Here is an 18169-nt window from a genome sequence, read left to right on the forward strand (position 1 = left end):
CGAGTGGCTGGTGACCACACAGAAGCCCGTTCCCTGCTCTGGGTTTTCCTCCAGAAACAGAGGCGTTCAGAAGGTGATGGACTTGGAGCAGGAGGCCCAAAGCACCACTCTGCCTCCCACACTGCCTGTGCTACAGCTTCTGCCGTGGGCGGTGAGGGGCCGGTGAAGGAGCTGAGGCTCGCACGGAGGGGACGGTCGTGCTTCCAGGCCCTGGGAAGAATGCACGGACCCCACGGCGCTCGGAGACCCCGGAGCCTGACCCCCGGGCACACCTGACGTTCTCATGCCGGTACATGTACATGGTGTTGAACTGCTGCTGGTCCTTCTGGCTCTCGTCTTTCTTCATGTCCTTCAGCATCTCGTCCGCCACGTGCTTGGGCAGGATGGAGAGCATGAGGTTCTCCTGCGGAAGGGAGCAGGTGAGTGGGGAGGGCAGCGTCTGGCGGGGAGGGATTTGGAGGACACACCCTGACCTTGGTGGTGGGTGCTGGCCAGGAAGCACGGCCCAGGCCCACCGGGGAAGCGGCCAGAGGCCCAGGACCGGCAGCCTCTGCACTGGGAGGCCCTGGGGTGGTGCCAGCACCTTCCGAGCCCTGACGGGAGTCAGAAATCCTGTGAAGAAACGAAGGCTGGGCTCATGCCTCAGGGTTCTCAGCACCCCAGAGGCTCTACCCCCGGCTCCTGCACTGCGAGCTCCTCAGGGGGCTGGGGGAGCAAGTGCCCCATGGCCTGTGTCTCCCCCACTGCACCCGCCCCGCACGGGGCAACCACACGGGAAAGTCAGACTCCTGCCCACAAATGACCACACGAGGTGCCAGAGACAGAAAAGCCCGTGAGAGGGTTTCCACCCTGAGAGGGTGCGGGGTCCCAGGGGGCAGGCAGGTAAGTGCACTGCAGACCACTGAGGGAAGTGCCACGGGTGAGGCAGCCAGAGCAGAGGACTAGAGAAGGGACGGACACCAACATCAGTCCGGGAGGGGCAGCCACGGAGGACTCGGAGGGCAGCTGGAGCCGAGCGGGCCCATCGGACGGAGCCACAGTGACAAGAGGAGCCAGGTCCAGGGCCAGCAAAGATTTCCATGGGTGGAAGCGGAAGCAGTTCAGCTAGAGAGCAAGGCACCATCCAGCCCAGGGAAGACTGGCCACGGCCTGTGTCACCGATCAGGCTTTCCTGGCGCCCAGCCTCGCCCGTGCGTTCACAGTTGCCCGTGGCTGCATTCGCGCCACAAGGCCAGAGCTCAGTGGTGGTGACAGAGACTGCGTGGCCTGCAGAGTCTGAAGTATTTAACCCCAGGCCCCTTACAGAAAAGGCTCGCCGAGCCCTGCTTTAGGTCAGGAGAGGCCTCGTGGGCCGGGGCAGGCACTGGAAGCAGAACCTCACATGGGGGTTTGCAGGACACTCTCCAAGGCCCTGGGGCAGAACTGTGGTTACCAGAAAGAAAGCAACAAGGCAGCAGAGGAAGTGGGGGCTGGAGGGTGCGAGCGGCCCTGGGCTGAGCTGAAAGGGCAGTGGCATGGCCAAGCAACGGCTGTACAGGACCCCAAGGGGGGCGCCGCCCCAGGTGACCAGGCCTGAGCGCTGCATGGGGTCAGCTGCCGGAGGATGGACAGAGGCAGAGGCTCAGGGGGTCGAAGAGCCGTGTCCGCTGTGCAGGGCCACAGGAGTTCTTTGGGGTCAGGGGGCCGGAAAACTGTGTGGCGTCTCGGTCCCCAGGACCTGGGTCTGCCCTGGGGTCCCGGGACCACAGAGAAGCCAAGGCTGGGTAAGAAGCAGCCCCTCACTCCTGCCAGGAGCCCCGGCCCCCACTCGCTGCTGTGCTCAGTGGACCCGAGAGGAGAGAGCCCGGCTCACCTGCCCTCCAGACACACCTGCCCAGGTAGGAGGGCACGGCTGCCCTCGGGGACAGAGGGTCGGGGCACAGAGGCTCACGGCTGCCCCTCTGCGGAGGCCAAGACGCTGGCCGGTGTTGGGTGTGGCGACTGGGCCCCCCGCCCATCCCTGGTAAACCAGGGGAGCAGCCTCACCTCTTCTGGAAGAGGCCCACTCTGCTAGGGGTACCCCCTTTCTGCTGTTGGGGCCCCCAGTGGCTCACCCAGGGGGCCACAGGGAGTGCTGCCGGCTGTCTGTCCCTTTCCCTGGGGCAAAGGTGAACCACACCCTCAGAACAAGGCGTCTCCATCTGCCCCTCACGGCTTCCGGCACTGTTCCTGTCACCCTTCCGTTTCCCCGGCAACGCCTCTTCCAGCGCTAAGGACCCCTCGGTGCAGCCCAGCAAGGAGGAACCGAAGTAACCCCAGGGCACCTGCCGACGCACCTGAGCCCGGAGGCAGCAGCCGGGTCTCTCGGGGCCGCGGCCCAGGCAAAGGAGTGCAGGAGCCCCCCAGCCAGGCGAGGGGCCCCGCAGCCCGGGGACAGCCCAGGGGGAGCAGCTGGGTCGGCAGGAAAACCTTGGGTCCCCGGGCCAGGGCCAGGCCTTAGGAGCTCTGTTCAGTCCAGGCGGGATGGTGGAGGGCACAAAGAAGGACCCCACCCTCCATACATGTCTCAGCTGCCCCCTTCACACACCCATGTGCACACGCAGTGTGCTAAAGCGAGGCCATACGTGTGCGAGGAGTGTGCTGGGCCCACTCTTGAGAGCACAGCCCTGTCCCGTCTCCCCGCCAGCCTGCCCACTGCCACCCTGGCGCCCAGAGCCCCCCGGGCCTCTCAGACCCTTCCCCAGGCTTCTGTTCCTTGAAAAAGCCTTTCTGAGCCCCCCTTGAACTGTGGACACCTGAGAGGCCCCTCTAGTCCCGTGAGGTGTCCATGCCCACGACCATGGCCCTGATTTCCCGGAAGCTCCCGCAGCCTCCCGGGCGGCCACGCTGTCTCCTCCCGGCACAGCCCGGGCCCCAGGCTCTCGGCCGGCGCAGGAAAAGGTGCAGCAGCTGCGCAAGATCAGCCCAGCCCTGGAGGGGCCTCCTGGAGGCCATGGGTGTCTCTCGGGGGGCAGGATGGTGGGGAACTCTCACTGCTTGCCTTATGTGTTCCTGCAACTTTTTTCAAGAGCAAGTATGAGTTCCAAAAGCAGAAAACATTAAATATCAATTTTAGAAATGGCAAGAGAGGAGCTGAGGTTGCCAACCAAGGCTGCTGATTTGCCTTGCGTGGTTTAGGGAAGCCTGAGGTGGCAGACAGGCCAGCTGCAGCCATTCCGGTAACGCAACGGGCTCTAAGGGGAGGGGGGCGCCCACAAGAAGGGCCAGCGGGGCCTTGCAGGTGAGAAAGAGGAGAAGCAGGCAGCTGGCAGGTGGGGACTCGCCAGCAAGGGGGCCTGGGAGGCGGCGGCTGAAGGGAGGACAGCAGCTGGGCGGGCAGCCAAGGAACGGCCTCCCTCCCCGGGGCTGGGCCAGGGCAGCAGCCTCCAAACAGGCCTCCCTCTTAGGTTCGGCCTCCATGCGGTGTCTCAACGTCCTCTGGGCTAGGGAGGGTCCACTCCCTGGCCACCCGCGCCTGCCCCTCTTCTGTGCACCTGTCACTGCCCCCTGCCTCCTCCTGGCCCCACTTCCCGGCTCTTCCGTCCCTCTGGCTGCCCCTTCCCCTCCCCCCCACAGCCTGCCCAGGCCCCTGCCCGGCGCTCGCAACCCCCGCCCCCCAAGTGAGCCTCTCCACCGGGGCTGACCTTATTTGTAAATCTGACACCCTTTAGGAGCGTGGTTTAGCGATGGGTCTTCTAGAAGAACACACACACACCTAAGGCTCCCTGAAGTCCATTCCCAGGGCCCAGGTTAAAGACCCCACTACCCAGCCCTCGTGCTCAGCCCGGGACCCGGGAGCACCTGCCCTGCCCGGTGGGTCCCGGGGGCCGCGGGCGGGAGTGGGGGGGGCGCACCAGGGCCTGGAGCTGACAGACGTGCTCCGGCTCCCTGCAGAGGCAGGGCCCCAATTCCAAAAATAGCAGCTGCTCTATGTTTGAGGAGTCCTAACAATGTCCCAAGCCTCTGACCCACGAATGGCCCCGCTGGGCATTTATCCAAAGGAAATAACCCAAAAGAAGTAAAGAGCTACAGATGCAGAAGGGTTTCGCCGAGGCACGACTCGCACCTGTGGGAACACTGGAAGCTGTGGACGGCCGACGAGGGGCGAATTAAACCACGACCATCCTCTGGACAGAAGAGCACGCGGCCTGCCTTAAAAATGACTGTGACGAAAACTGTTGCCCCGAGCGGGAAAGGGAGACGAGCAGGACACAGAATTGTAGGGTGTGAGGGCGACACTGGGCTACCTGTGTGCACGACATACAATAAAGGCAGAAGAGAAAAGGTGATTTGAGGGATGGAGTTACAAGAAAATTTCAAAGGCTTTTCAGAGTTATTATATAGTTCTTATGTCACATCTTTTTAAATATATATACATATATATATATACACGCGCGCACACACACACACACACACACACACACACATTTTTTTTTTCCTTAAACTGGAAATAAGCACAAAACGTCCCGTTGTCTCCAGCTGTGGTGCTAACCCTGACCCTGGCTTGCCTGTAACTACCACGGTTTTCTTATAAAGGGAAGATCACCACAAGGCACCTGAGCTGGCTTCAAACTTCCAAGTCTGCTTGGACATAAACAGAACACAAACTTACAGCCAGGTACTAAGCAGGAAGGAGAGCCAAAATGGGGGAAAGCAGCACCCTCCTAGGGGGCCGGAGACAAAACCACCACTGGGCTGTCTTCCTTCCGCAGTTCCATGAATCAAGCAACCCACCTGGGAGTCAGAATTGTCCCCAACTCGCCAAAACCTTCATACCTCACACCTGCCCTGCCTGTTCCCAGATGTGTAAAGGTACCTCCGTTTTGCAGGTGATCAGATGAGGCCCAGAGGGGTCCAGTGGTTTGTCCTAGGTTCCGCAGAGTTAGCGGCTGACCTAGAACCAGAACCCTGGACGGGGTGAGATTTGCCCCCTCTCTCATCTGCTTTGGGCATTGTTCTGCTATGAATGTGGAAGTCCAAGGAGCATCCAGACTGTATCTGGTGAGGACCTGACATGCTGCCCTAGAAGCCCAAACCTCCTGGGAGGTGGGCCTTTCAGAAGGTTCTGGGGCCCCAGTCCTTGTCAGACCTGGCCAGCCACCCCTGAGGTGGGACCTCCTTGCAGAAGACGACCCAGCGGAGAGCTCTGTGGGGGCCTCAGCCCAGTGGCCCTGGCAGCACACCAACGCTGGTGTTTCTGTTTCCTAGGCTGCTCTAAAGCATGAAATGGTTCAGCTGACACACTAGGAATTTATTTGCTTGTGGTTAGAGTCCAGGAAAATGTCCAAATCAAGCCATCATCAAGGTGACGCTCTCTTCCTGAAGACCAGCTGTCGGTGATCCTCGGCTCCTCTGCCACATGGCAGCCCCTGCTGCTCCCTTCCTTCTCTTCCAGATTTCACTGATTTCAGCTTCTTGCTTCCATGGCTTTCTCTCCTCCTCCTCTCCCTTTCCCACTCCCTCCTCCCGCCCTCCTTCTCTGTGTATTCATTCCTTTTATGAAGGATCCTAGTAATAGGATTAAAACCATCCTGGTAGAGGTGGGTCACAACTTAATTGAAGCAGCCTCATCCAGAGGTCCTTCTTACATTGAGTTCACACCCACAGGAATGGGTTAGATTTAAGAACATGTTTTTCTGGGGTACACATAGCTTCAAAACACCACACTCCACCCTCTGATCCTCCAAAAGACATGTTCTTTCTACCTGCAAAATACATTCATTCATTCCATCAGAATATCCCAAAAGCCTGAAATCATTTCAGATGCAATGCTCAGTACCAAGTCTCATCAAAGTCAGCAACAGGTCTAGTGTGTCCTGGGGCACAATTCCCCTCCATCCATGGTCCTGTGAAACCTGGAGAACAAATTACTTACTTCCAATACACAATGGAGGGACAGATATAGGATAAACATTCCCATTACTACACAGAGCAATCAAAAGGGAAATAGGGGTCATGGGTCCCCAACAATTCTGAAACCCTGCAGGGCACACTCCATTAGATTTCAAGGTCTGAGAATCATCTATGTTTTGTCCTCTGGGCCTGATAAAGTGGCAGCCCCAACCCTTCCAAGTGCTTGTGCAGTGGCTCTCCCCAAACACTGGGGTGAAGGTTCCACCCTCTTCAAGCACTGGGGTGGCAGCCAGCCTCTCTGCAATCCCAGGGAATGTGCTCTGCCCTCTCTGAAGACTGGGGCAGACGGACTGTTCTTGTGCAATGGCCCAGAAGGTCCACCCTCTCCACACACCTGGGTGGGCTCGCTCTCCTGGCCCGAGAAGACGCCTTTGGTCCAGACCTCAGTTTCCATGGTTCTGCCTTTGAAGTGATTTTTCCTTCAGTCTGTCTCTTTTCTGTCATTTAAGTCCAGGCTTGCAGTGGTTCCTTTGTACAGATCTTGCAAAAAGCTTGTCGGTTTTGCATGCAGTACACAGGGGTCCAAACCGTCCGACAGGAGGACTTTCCACAGATCGTTCCTGAGTAACTGCATTATGAATCCTGACTTGCACTGAAATGACCGACAGGTTCCATGTTCAGTTAAACCCTCACCTGGAGCACGATTCTCTGGGGACTCGCTTTCTGGAAGCTCCGGATTTTCCAAACTGTGAATTTCTGGTTTCATTGTACCTAAGAGTTCAGTTCTCAACTTACCACTTTCCTCTCACATTTCACTATAAGCTGGAAGGAGAAACCAGGCTACACTTTCCACACTTAGCTTGGAAATCTCCTCAGCTAAATATCCAAACTTGTCACTCAAATTCTGCCTTCCATCCGACTTCAGAACTCAATTTTTCCAAGTTCTCTGTCACTTTTAAACAAGGATCACCTTTCTTCCTGTTTCCAATAACACATTCATCATTTCTGTCTCAGGCCTCATGGGAAGTGCTTCAGCGTCCATACTTCTACTAACAGTTTCTTCACAGAAACCGAGGCTTCTCTGCCAAGGGCCTGGCGAGTCTTCCAGCCTCCGCCCATTACCCACTTCCAAAGCCATTTCCACATTTTTGGTATTTGCAATAGCAGCTCCCCACTCTCCCGGTACCAGAATCTATTTTAGTTTTCTAGGCTGCTTAAAGCAATACCACGAAATGGTTCAGCTTGCACAAGGAAATTTATTTGCTTATGGTTAGACTCGGGGAAAAGGTCCAAATCAAGGCATCATCAAGGTGATGCTTTCTTCCCAAAGACCCACTGCTGGTGATCCTCGGCTCCTCTGCCGCGTGGCCAGGCACAAGGTGGCGTCTGCTGGTCTCTCCCTTCTCTTCCAGGTTTCACTGATTTCAGCTTTTTGCTTTTGTGCCCCCCCCCTCATTCTCATTCTCCCTCTCCGTCTCTCTATATTCATTCCATTTATAAAGATCTCTAGTAATGGGATTAAGTCCCATCCTGAATGAGGTGGGTCACACCTTAAGTAGCCTAATCAAAATATCCTACTTAAAATGGGTTCACACCCACAGGAATGGGTTAGATTTAAGAATGTATTTTTCTGGGGTACATATGGCACCACACCTGGGCACCAACTGGGCTCTACAGCTGGGACCCCTGGGTCATTACTGAGAGAGGAGCAGGGTGCTGCTGGGGGGACTCGGGGTGAACTCGAGCAGGGACCCAGCTTCCCCTACAACCCTGTACCTAACTGTTCCCGGGCAGGTAGCTCAAGCTGCCGGAGCCACCCCCCTCCTCACGGGCTGAAGGAAGGAGGAAGGGGCCACAAGACGCACCTCAGAGCAGACACTGAGGACTGACCATGGAACCTGTGACCAACAGAGCCAAATGTCAGGAGACCAAGATGCTGGGACACCCCAAATCCCTGACACGGGGTCCCCACTGCTGCTCGAGTAACGAAGAAGAGAAGGCCCCAGAGAGCCCGAGTGCGAAAGGAGGGGCTGTGCCTGCCCACACACCCCTATAATGACTGGGCCATGGTGCACACTGTGAAGTGGCACCTGGCTCAAAATCATGGATCAAGTGGGGGAATTTAACTTTGGAATCACTCAACACTGCTCACGGGAGGAGCAGAATCCTGTGGTGAGTCACTTAGGGATTTGGACTTAAGGGAGTTCCTGGGCCACCTGCGTCCATCCAGCAGGACTTCAGGTCCCCACAGCCCTGAGTGTGGTCGTCCATGGACCCGCAGCAGGCGCAGCACCACCTGAGACCCCTGAGACCTCAGCCCCAGCCCCAGCCCAGAATCCGCATTTCAACAAGACTCCCAGGCAACTGGCAATTATGCTAAAGTTTGAGCAGCGCCACTTGAGATGAGCCGGGGAGACAGGGCTTGAAGGAAAGGAGACAGAAGGGAAAGGAGCCAGCCGTGGCACTGAGGGTGGGGAAGAGACTGAGTTGCAAACCCCATCGAGTTCACTGCTGCACAGAGACACCCAGGAAGAAGCCACCAACACCAAGTCTAACCAGGAGGCAAAACCTTCATCCCATGACTTGTGGGAGAAGAAAGGAGACTACTTCAACCTCAGTCAATGGGCAGGACAGCAGTGAGGTTCACTTCCAGGTGAAAATGGCAACACACCTCAAGAAAGTCAAAGACTCAAACTGTCAAAGATGCAGAGTTCCAAGGAACTCTCTCAGATTTCTCTAAGAAAGTCCGAGAACTGCTGATAATCACATTCCCAAATAACAGGGAATGGGGCTTCTGATTGACCAAGATGGTGGAATAGACACTACAGGGTACTGTACAGGTACAGGGTACTCTGAACAATTAGCAAAAACAGGTGGAGCCACTTTCCTCAAAATTCCAGCAACAGTTAAAAGGTTGCAGAAATTTGGCAATGTCTGAATCAAGAAAAGAGGAGATGTGCATAACCCCCTCACTGGCCCCTCCTATACCACCCCACCCCCACCCTGTGCAGTGTGGAGCCAGGTCCCGGACCCTGTTCCCGAGGGAGCACTCACTTCCGTGCAAATACTGGGTGCCTGAATGTTGGTGTCAGCTGTCAGGTGGCAGCCTGAAAGACTGAACCAGGAAACCACTCTGGCTCTACCTCCCAGGACCTGCCTTACAAGCAGAAGCCACTCAAGGACAGCTATAGCAGTGTAGGAAAAGAAGTCAAAGCGGCCTGGGGCAAAGGATTATTTGCTTTAAGAAATACAATAGAACACCAGCTCAGGGAGGGGGAGAAGCCTATTTCACAGAGAGTAGAGGGGGCATTAGAATTCCTGCAAACGGGAGAATTCATAAAGCCACAAGTGAGCACAAACCCAGGACAAGACACGGGCTCAGGAAAGATAGAGGACCCTGCACTTCACTTTCACCTTGGGCTGATCTTCTTGACAGGAGGGCTCAGCTCTGAAGGAGAGCACAGGCCAATACAGAGCCAATTTGCAAAGACAGTGAAAGGTGTTTTTCTGTGCTCGTTTGTTTGTTTTTGTTAGCTCCTCGTCCACTCAAGAAAATCTCTGTCCTATCACTAGCTGGATACAAACTTAAGGAGCAGACAGCTCAGAGACCAAATCCCAAAGTCAACACTTTAACATATAAAATGTACAGTGTGCAACGAAAGATAACAAGACAAACAAAGAAACAGGAAATGATGGAGGAACAAGATAAATACACAGAAACCATGAATAAAAAAACAGACTTTGAACATACAAAAAAACCAGACTTTGAACATTTTTCTTTGTATGAAAAATGATCTTCAATATGATCAAAGAGAAAAAAAGAAGACACAAAGAAAAAAAAATTAATGTTACCAGGAAAATGATGAATATGAATATGAGAATCTCCATAAAGGGGGAAAAGTTTTTAAAATGAACCAAACTAAACACTGAGATTGAAGAACACAATAAATGAAATGAAAAATAATTCCTTGCAGGGTTTCAACAGCAGATTGAGTTTCTCAATTGGAACCAAACAGAAATACTGGAGTTGAAGACCACAATACATGAAATTAAAAAGTCCATACAGGGTTTCAACAGAAGAAAGAAGCCCTGATCTTAAAGACAAGAAAATCAAAACAATTGAGGTTGAGGAAAAGAAAAAAGGATACAGACAAGTGAACAGAGCCTAAGAGACCTGCAGGACACCACTGAGCTACCAATGTACTCGTCATGGGAGTCGCAGAAGGAAAAGACAGAAAGGTGTAGAGAGAATATTCAAAGAAATAATGGCAGAAAACTTCCCAAATTTAACAAGTGACATGAATATGCACAATCAAGAAGCCCAACAAACTGCAAACAGAATAAATTCAAAGAAAACCATGCCCATAAACATAGTACTCAAACTTTCCAATGCCACGGACAAGAGAGTTCTGAAAGCTGCAAGAGAAAAACAACATGTTATGTACAAAAGACACCCAACAGATTAAATTCCAATATCTCATCAGAAACCATGGAGGCAAGAAGGCAGTGGGATGAAATATTTAAAGTGCTGAGAGAAACAATTGCCAGCCAATAAGTTTGTATCTGGCAAGACTTTCCTTCAAAAATGAGGGAGAGATTAAGAGATTCCTTGATAAACCAAAGCTGAGGGAGTTGTGACAGTTGTGACCATGAGACCTGTCCTACAAGCAATGCTGAAAGGAGTTCTTCAGACAGAAATGAAAGGACACTAGCTAGTAGAGCAACATGATATAAAGAAATAAAGACCTCCAGTAAAGATAACCATTTGGGTAATTATAAATGCCAGTACTATTGTATTGTATTCTTTGGTATGTAACTCCATTTTTTTTACTTCTTACAGGCTCTAAACTGTAAAAGCATAAAAAGTAATGATAAGCTAATGGTTTTGGACATGGAGTGTATAAAGATATAATTTTAACAAGTACAAAAAAGGTGGGGGGACAGAGGTGTATAGGAATAGTACATGTGCATGCTAGTGAAGTTAAGTTGGTATCAAATCAAATGTGATTATTATAGATTTAGGATGTTAAATTTTAACCCCAAAGTAACCACAAAGAAACTACTTGAAAAATATATTCAGAAAGAAATGAGAAGGGACTCAAAAAGATAATACAAGAAAAAATCAAATAAATTTGAAATTAGGCCTTAATGGAACAACTGAGGGTCCAAAAGGTATAGGCTTACAAAGACAAAATAGCAAAATGGTAGAAGAAAGTCGTGCATTATCAATAGTAACTTTAAATGTAAATGGGGTAAACTCTCTTGTCAAATGGCAGAGATTGACAGAATGGATAAAAAAGCATGACCCAAATATATGCTGTTTGCAAGAAACTCACCTTAAATTCAAAGACATAAGTAAGTTCAAAGTGAAAAGACAGAAAAAATATACCATGCAAGTAGTAAGCAAAAGAGAACTGGTACAGCTATACTAACAGCAAATAAAGTAGACTTTAAGTCAGAAACTCTTTAAAAGATGTAGCAATTATAAATATATATGCACCTAATCCATTCAAAAAGATGTAGCAATTATAAATATATATGCACCTAATGGTAGAGCCCCAAAACAGATGAAGCATATATGGACAGTTTTGAAGGGAGAAATAGACAGCTCTACATTAATAGTAGGAGACTTCAATACACCATTTTCAATAATGGATAGAATATCTACAAGAGAGATCAGTAAGGACATAGAGGACTTGAATGGTACTATAAACCAAATAGACATAACACGTATAGAACACTTCACCCAAAAGCAACAGAAGACACATTCTTCTCTAGTGCACATGGATCTCTCTCCAGGATAGAGTAAAAAAAACAGGTCTCAATAAATTTTAAAATGTTGAAATCATACAATGTATCTTCTCTGACCACAATAGAATCAGACTAGAAATCAACAACAGATGGAGAAATGGAAAATTTACCAATATGCGGGAATTAAACAATGTACTCTTAAACAACCAATGGGTTAAAGAATAAATCAAAAGGGAAATTAGGAAATAACTTGAAGAAAATGAAAATGAAAATACAGCATACCAAAATTTATGGGATGCAGCAAAGGGAGTGCTGAGAGGGAAATTTATAGTGTAAATGTTTGCATTTAAAAAGAAGAAAGATCTCAAATCAGAGACCTAATTTCACAACTGGAGGATCTCCCAAAAAAAAAAAAAAAAGGAGCAAACTAACCCCAAATCAAGCAGAAGGAAAGAAATAAAAAAGACTAGAGTGGAAATAAATGAAATGGCCAAGAAACATATGAAAAAATGTTCAGCTTCACTAGCTATTAGAGAGATGCAAATTAAGACCACAATGAGATACCATCTAACACCGATTAGAGTGGCTGCCATTAAACAAACAGGAAACTACAAATGCTGGAGGGGATGTGGAGAAATTGGAACTCTTATTCACTGTTGGTGGGACTCTATAATGGTTCAGCCACTCTGGAAGTCAGTCTGGCAGTTCCTTAGAAAACTAGATATAGAGCTACCCTTCGATCCAGCGATTGCACTTCTCGGTATATACCCGGAAGATCGGAAAGCAGTGACACGAACAGATACCTGCACGCCAATGTTCATAGCAGCATTATTCACAATTGCCAAGAGATGGAAACAACCCAAATGTCCTTCAACAGATGAGTGGATAAATAAAATGTGGTACATACACACGATGGAATACTACGCGGCAGTAAGAAGGAACGATCTCGTGAAACATATGACAACATGGATGAACCTTGAAGACATAATGCTGAGCGAAATAAGCCAGGCACAGAAAGAGAAATATTACATGCTACCACTAATGTGAACTTTGAAAAATGTAAAACGATTGGTTTATAATGTAGAATGTAGGGGAACTAGCAATAGAGAGCAATTAAGGAAGGGGGAACAATAATCCAAGAAGAACAGATAAGCTATTTAACGTTCTGGGGATGCCCAGGAATGACTATGGTCTGTTAGTTTCTGATGGATATAGTAGGAACAAGTTCACAGAAATGTTGCTATATTAGGTAACTTTCTTGGGGTAAAGTAGGAACAGGTTGGAAGTAAAGCAGTTATCTTAGGTTAGTTGTCTTTTTCTTACTCCCTTGTTATGGTCTCTTTAAAATGTTCTTTTACTGTATGTTTTTTTTTCTTTTTTTTAATTTTTTTTTCATACAGTTGATTTAAAGAAGAAAAAAAGAGTTAAAAAAAAAAAAAAAAAAAAAAAACCAAGGAAAAAAATATGTAGTGCCCCCTTGAGGAGCCTGTGGAGAATGCAGGGGTATTCGCCTACCCCACCTCGATGGTTCCTAACATGACCACAGACACAGGGGACTGGTGATTTGATGGGTTGAGCCCTCTACCATAGGTTTTACCCTTGGGAAGACGGTTGCTGCAAAGGAGAGGCTAGGCCTCCCTATGGTTGTGCCTAAGAGCCTCCTCCCGAATGCCTCTTTGTTGCTCAGATGTGGCCCTCTCTCTCTGGCTAAGCCAACTTGAAAGGTGAAATCACTGCCCTCCCCGCTACGTGGGATCAGACACCCAGGGGAGTGAATCTCCATGGCAACGTGGAATATGACTCCTGGGGAGGAATGTAGACCCGGCAGCGTGGGACGGAGAACATCTTCTTGACCAAAAGGGGGATGTGAAAGGAAATGAAATAAGCTTCAGTGGCAGAGAGATTCCAAGAAGAGCCGAGAGGTCACTCTGGTGGGCACTCTTACGCACAATTTAGATAACCCTTTTTAGGTTCTAAAGAATTGGGGTAGCTGGTGGTGGATACCTGAAACTATCAAACTACAACCCAGAACCCATGAATCTTGAAGACAATTGTATAAAAATGTAGCTATGAGGGGTGACAATGGGATTGGGAAAGCCATAAGGACCACACTCCACTTTGTCTAGTTTATGGATGGATGAGTAGAAAAATAGGGGAAGGAAACAAACAAACAAACAGACAAAGGTACCCAGTGTTCTTTTTTACTTCAATTGCTCTTTTTCACTTTAATTATTATTCTTGTTATTTTTGTGTGTGTGCTAATGAAGGTGTCAGGGATTGATTTAAGTGATGAATGTACAACTATGTAATGGTACTGTGAACAATCGAATGTACAATTTGTTTTGTATGCTGTGTGGTATGTGAATATATCTCAATAAAATGAAGATAAAAAACAAACAAACAAACAAAAAACAACAGAACCAACAAATCAAAAGTTGGTTCATTGAAAAGATTAGTGAAACTGACAAACCTTTAGCTAGACTGTCAAAGAAAAGAAAACATAAATAACTAAAATCAGAAGCAAAAAGGCAGAGATTACTACCAACCCCACAGAAATAACCGGGATTATATAAGGATACTATGAACGCCAATACTTTGGATAACCTATATGAAATGGACAAATTCCTAGAAACACATGAACAACCTTCACTGACTCAAGAAGAAACAGAAGATTTCAACAGACCAATTACAAGAAAAGAGACTGAATCAGCAATCAAAAAACTCCCAACAATGCAGAGGTGTTGGACTTCCTCACCTGGCTTGTCGCTGATGTTCTCACAAACACTGGGGACTGACGGCTTGATGTGCTGAGTCCTCTGTCTTGGAGCTGGCCCCTGTGAAGCTTATGGCTGCAAGGAGAGGCTAACCCTGCTTATAATTGTGCCTAAGAGTCTCCCTGAGTGCCTCTTTGTTGCTCAGATGTGGCACTCTCTCTCTCTCTCTCTCTAAGCCACCTTGGCAGACGATCTCACTGCCCTCCCCTTATGTGGGACCTGACTCCCAAGGGTGTAAATCTCCCTGGCAATGCAGGATATGACTCACGGGGATGAATCTGGAACTGGCATCCTGGGATTCAGAACATCTTCTTGACCAAAAGGGGGATGCAAAATGAAACAAAATGGAGCTTCAGTGGCTAAGAGATTTCAAAAGGAGTTAAGAGGTCACTCTGGTGGACATTCTTACATACTATATAGATAGCACTTTTTAGGTTTTAATATATTGGAATAGCTAGAAGTAAATACCTGAAACTACCAAACTCCAACCCACTAGCCTTGACTCTTGAAGACGAGTGTGTAACAGTGTAGCTTACAATGGTGACAGTGTGATTGTGAAAACCCTGTGGATCGCACTCCCTTTATCCAGTGTATGGATGAATGAGTAGAAAGATGGGGACAAAACCTAAATGAGAAATAGGGTGGGATGGGGTGGGTAATCTGGGTGTTTTTATTGTTTTATTTTTATTTTTTATTCTGATTCTGATTCTTTCTGCTGTTAAGGAAAATGTTCAAAAATAGACTGGGGTGATGAATGTGCAACTATAAGATGGTACTGTGAACAGTTGATTTTACACCATGGATGACTGTATGGTATGTGAATATTTCTCAATAAAACTGAATTAAAACAAAACAAAACAAAACACTCCCAACAAAGAAATGTCCGGGACCAGATGGCTTCACAGGAGAATTTTATCAAACATTCCAAGAAGAGTTAACACCATTCCTGCTCAAACTCTTCCAAAAAATCAAAGAGGAAGGAACACTCCCTAACTTATTCTATGAGAAAATAACCCTAATGCCAAAGGCAGCTAAAGATAACGCAAGAAAAGAAAATCATGGACCAGTATTCCTTATGAATACAGATGCAAAACTTCAACAATATACTAGTAAACTGAATCCAACAGCACACATTACATGGTGTGTAATCAAAAAGATTACACACCATGATCAAGTGGGATTTATCCCAGGTATGCAAGGGTGGTACAACGTAAGAAAATATATTAATGTAATACACCAAATTAACAGAACAAAGAGGAAAAAAACCATATGATCATATGAATTAATGCAGAAAAGACATTTGACAAAATCCAGGAATCCTGCTTGATAAATACACACAGAAAACTAGGAATAGAAGGAATCTTCCTGAAGGGCATATATGAAAAACCTGCTGTTAATATCACACTCAGTGGTGAAAGACTGAAAACTTTCTAAGGTCTGGAACAAGACAAGGATGCCCACTGTCACTACTGTTATTCAACATTTTGCTGAAAGTTCTAGCCAGAGCAATTAGGCAAGAAAAGAAATAAAAGTCATTCAAATTGGAAAGGAAGAAGTAAAACTTTCCTTATTTGCGGATGACATGATCCTATATATAGAAAATCCTGAAAAATCTACAACAAAGCTACTGGAACTAATAAATGTAATCAGCAACGTGGCCACAAAACAGCTTGGTTCTGGCACAAGCACAGACCTATCAACAATGGAAATGAATCGAGAGTTCAGAAATAAACCCTCACATCTGTGGCCATTTGCTTTTTGACAAGAGTGTCAAGTCACTCAATTGGGAACGAATACTCTCTTCAACAAATGGTGCTGGGAAAACTGGATATCCATTTGCCAATGAATGAAGGTGGACCCCTACTGCACACCGTATTCAAAAATAAACTCAAAATGTATCAGAGACCTAAATGTAAGCACCCAAACTATAAAACTCCTAGAAGAAAGCATAGTAGAGTATCTTCAGAGCTATTTGTCGGGAGATAGTTCCTTAGACTTTACAACAAAAGCACAAGCAACAAAAGAAAAAAAAAAATAGCATCTCATCAAAATGAAAAAGTTTTGCATAGCATGATAGTAAAAAGATAACTTTAAGTAATGGAGAAAACATTTGGGAACCACAATCCATTAAGAGTTTAACATCCAGAATATATAATGAAATCCTACAACTCAATAACAAAAAGATGACAACCCAATTTAAAAATGGACAAAAGGTTTGAAAAGACATTTCTCTAAACAAGATTTATAAATGGCCAAAAAGCACATGAAAAGATGCTCAACATCATCAGCCATTAGGGAAATGCAAAACAAAACCACAAAGAGATACCTACTAGAATGGCTACTATTAAAAAAAAAAACAAACAGAAAATTCCAAGTGTTGGAGAGGAGGCAGAGAAATAGGAACACCCATTCAGTGCTGGCAGGACTGTAAATTGGTGCAGCCGCTGTGGAAGACAGTTTGGTGGCTCCTCAGAAAGCTAAGTACAGAATTACCTTATGACCCGGCAATCCAACTACCAAGTACATACACCAAAAAAAAAAAAAAAATGAAAGCAGGGATTTTCACACTGATATTCACAATTGCCAAAAGACAGAAGAAACCCAAGTGTCCATCAACAAATGAATGGATAAACAAAATGTGGTAAATACATACAATGAAATGTTATTCAATGTAAACAGGAATGATGTTCTGATACATGCAACAACATGGATGAACCTTGAAGACATCATGTTGAGCAAAATAAGCCAGACACAAAAGGAAAAATACTGTGTGAGCTCACTGATATGAAATAGAGGGAAAAAATTCAGAGTATGAATCTAGAATATAGGTTACAGGGGCTGGGGTGGGGAATGGGGGGTTAAGGTTTAACATGTACAGTTTCTCATCTCTGCAAAGGAGAGGCTAAGCCAACTTATAACTATGTCTAAGAGTCACCTCCAAAGAAGCTCTTTTGTTGCTCAGATGGGGCCTCTCTTTAAGCCAACTCTGCAGGTAAACTCACTGCCCTCCCCCCTTCATGGGACATGACTCCCAGGGGTTTAAGTCTCCCTGGCAACGAGGGACAGGACTCCCAGGGATGAGCCTGCCCTGGCATCATGGGATTGAGAATGCCGTCTTGACCAAAAGGGGGAAAAGCAATGGAACAAAATAGTTTCGGTGGCTAAGAGATTTCAGTGGAGAGGTCATGCTAGAGGTTATTCTTATGTATTATATAGATATCACTTTTTAGTTTCTAGTGTTTTGTAACAGCTAGAAGGAAATACCTGAAACTCTTGGACTGTAATGCAATAGTCTAGATTTCTCAATGACGATTGTTTAACTATATGACTTTTATCGTGTGACCGTGTGATTGTGAAAATCTTGTGACTGACACTCCCTGGATCCAGTGTATGGGCAGATAAGTAATAAAATAAAGACAAAATATATATATACCTAATAAGGGGGATAAGGAATATGGGATGTTTTGGGTGTTCCTTTTTATGTTTATTTTTCATTTATTTTTCATTTTATTATTTTTAGGGGGGAGTAATGAAAATATTCTAAAATTGATTGTGGTGATGAATACACAACTATATGACGACACTGTGAGCCACTGATTGTATATTTTGGAGGGATTATATGGTATGTGAATGTATCTCAATAAAATTGCATTTTAAAAATGCACAGTGTTTCTATTTGGGTTGACTGGTAGTGGATGGTGGTGATGGCAGTAAAAGTTAATAGTATAATTATAATAATGTTGTTTCATCATTTGTAGCAAATGCAAGGTATT

At 47.2% G+C, this 18169-nt stretch overlaps 1 protein-coding gene across 3 annotated transcripts in view; it reads right to left on the bottom strand.

The window, feature by feature from the left end:
• The window catches only part of ADCY3 (adenylate cyclase 3), a 102789-nt gene that overhangs the window by 21374 nt on the left and 63246 nt on the right, over positions 1-18169 (bottom strand). For all 3 annotated transcript variants that reach the window (XM_037812693.1, XM_037812692.1, XM_037812694.1), the window contains one exon: positions 273-403. In XM_037812693.1, coding sequence (XP_037668621.1) covers positions 273-403 — 131 coding nt within the window. The remainder of the gene's footprint in view (positions 1-272; positions 404-18169) is intronic.

This window comes from Choloepus didactylus, chromosome 20 (genome assembly GCF_015220235.1).
Source record: "Choloepus didactylus isolate mChoDid1 chromosome 20, mChoDid1.pri, whole genome shotgun sequence".
Classification (NCBI taxonomy): Eukaryota; Metazoa; Chordata; class Mammalia; order Pilosa; family Megalonychidae; genus Choloepus; species Choloepus didactylus.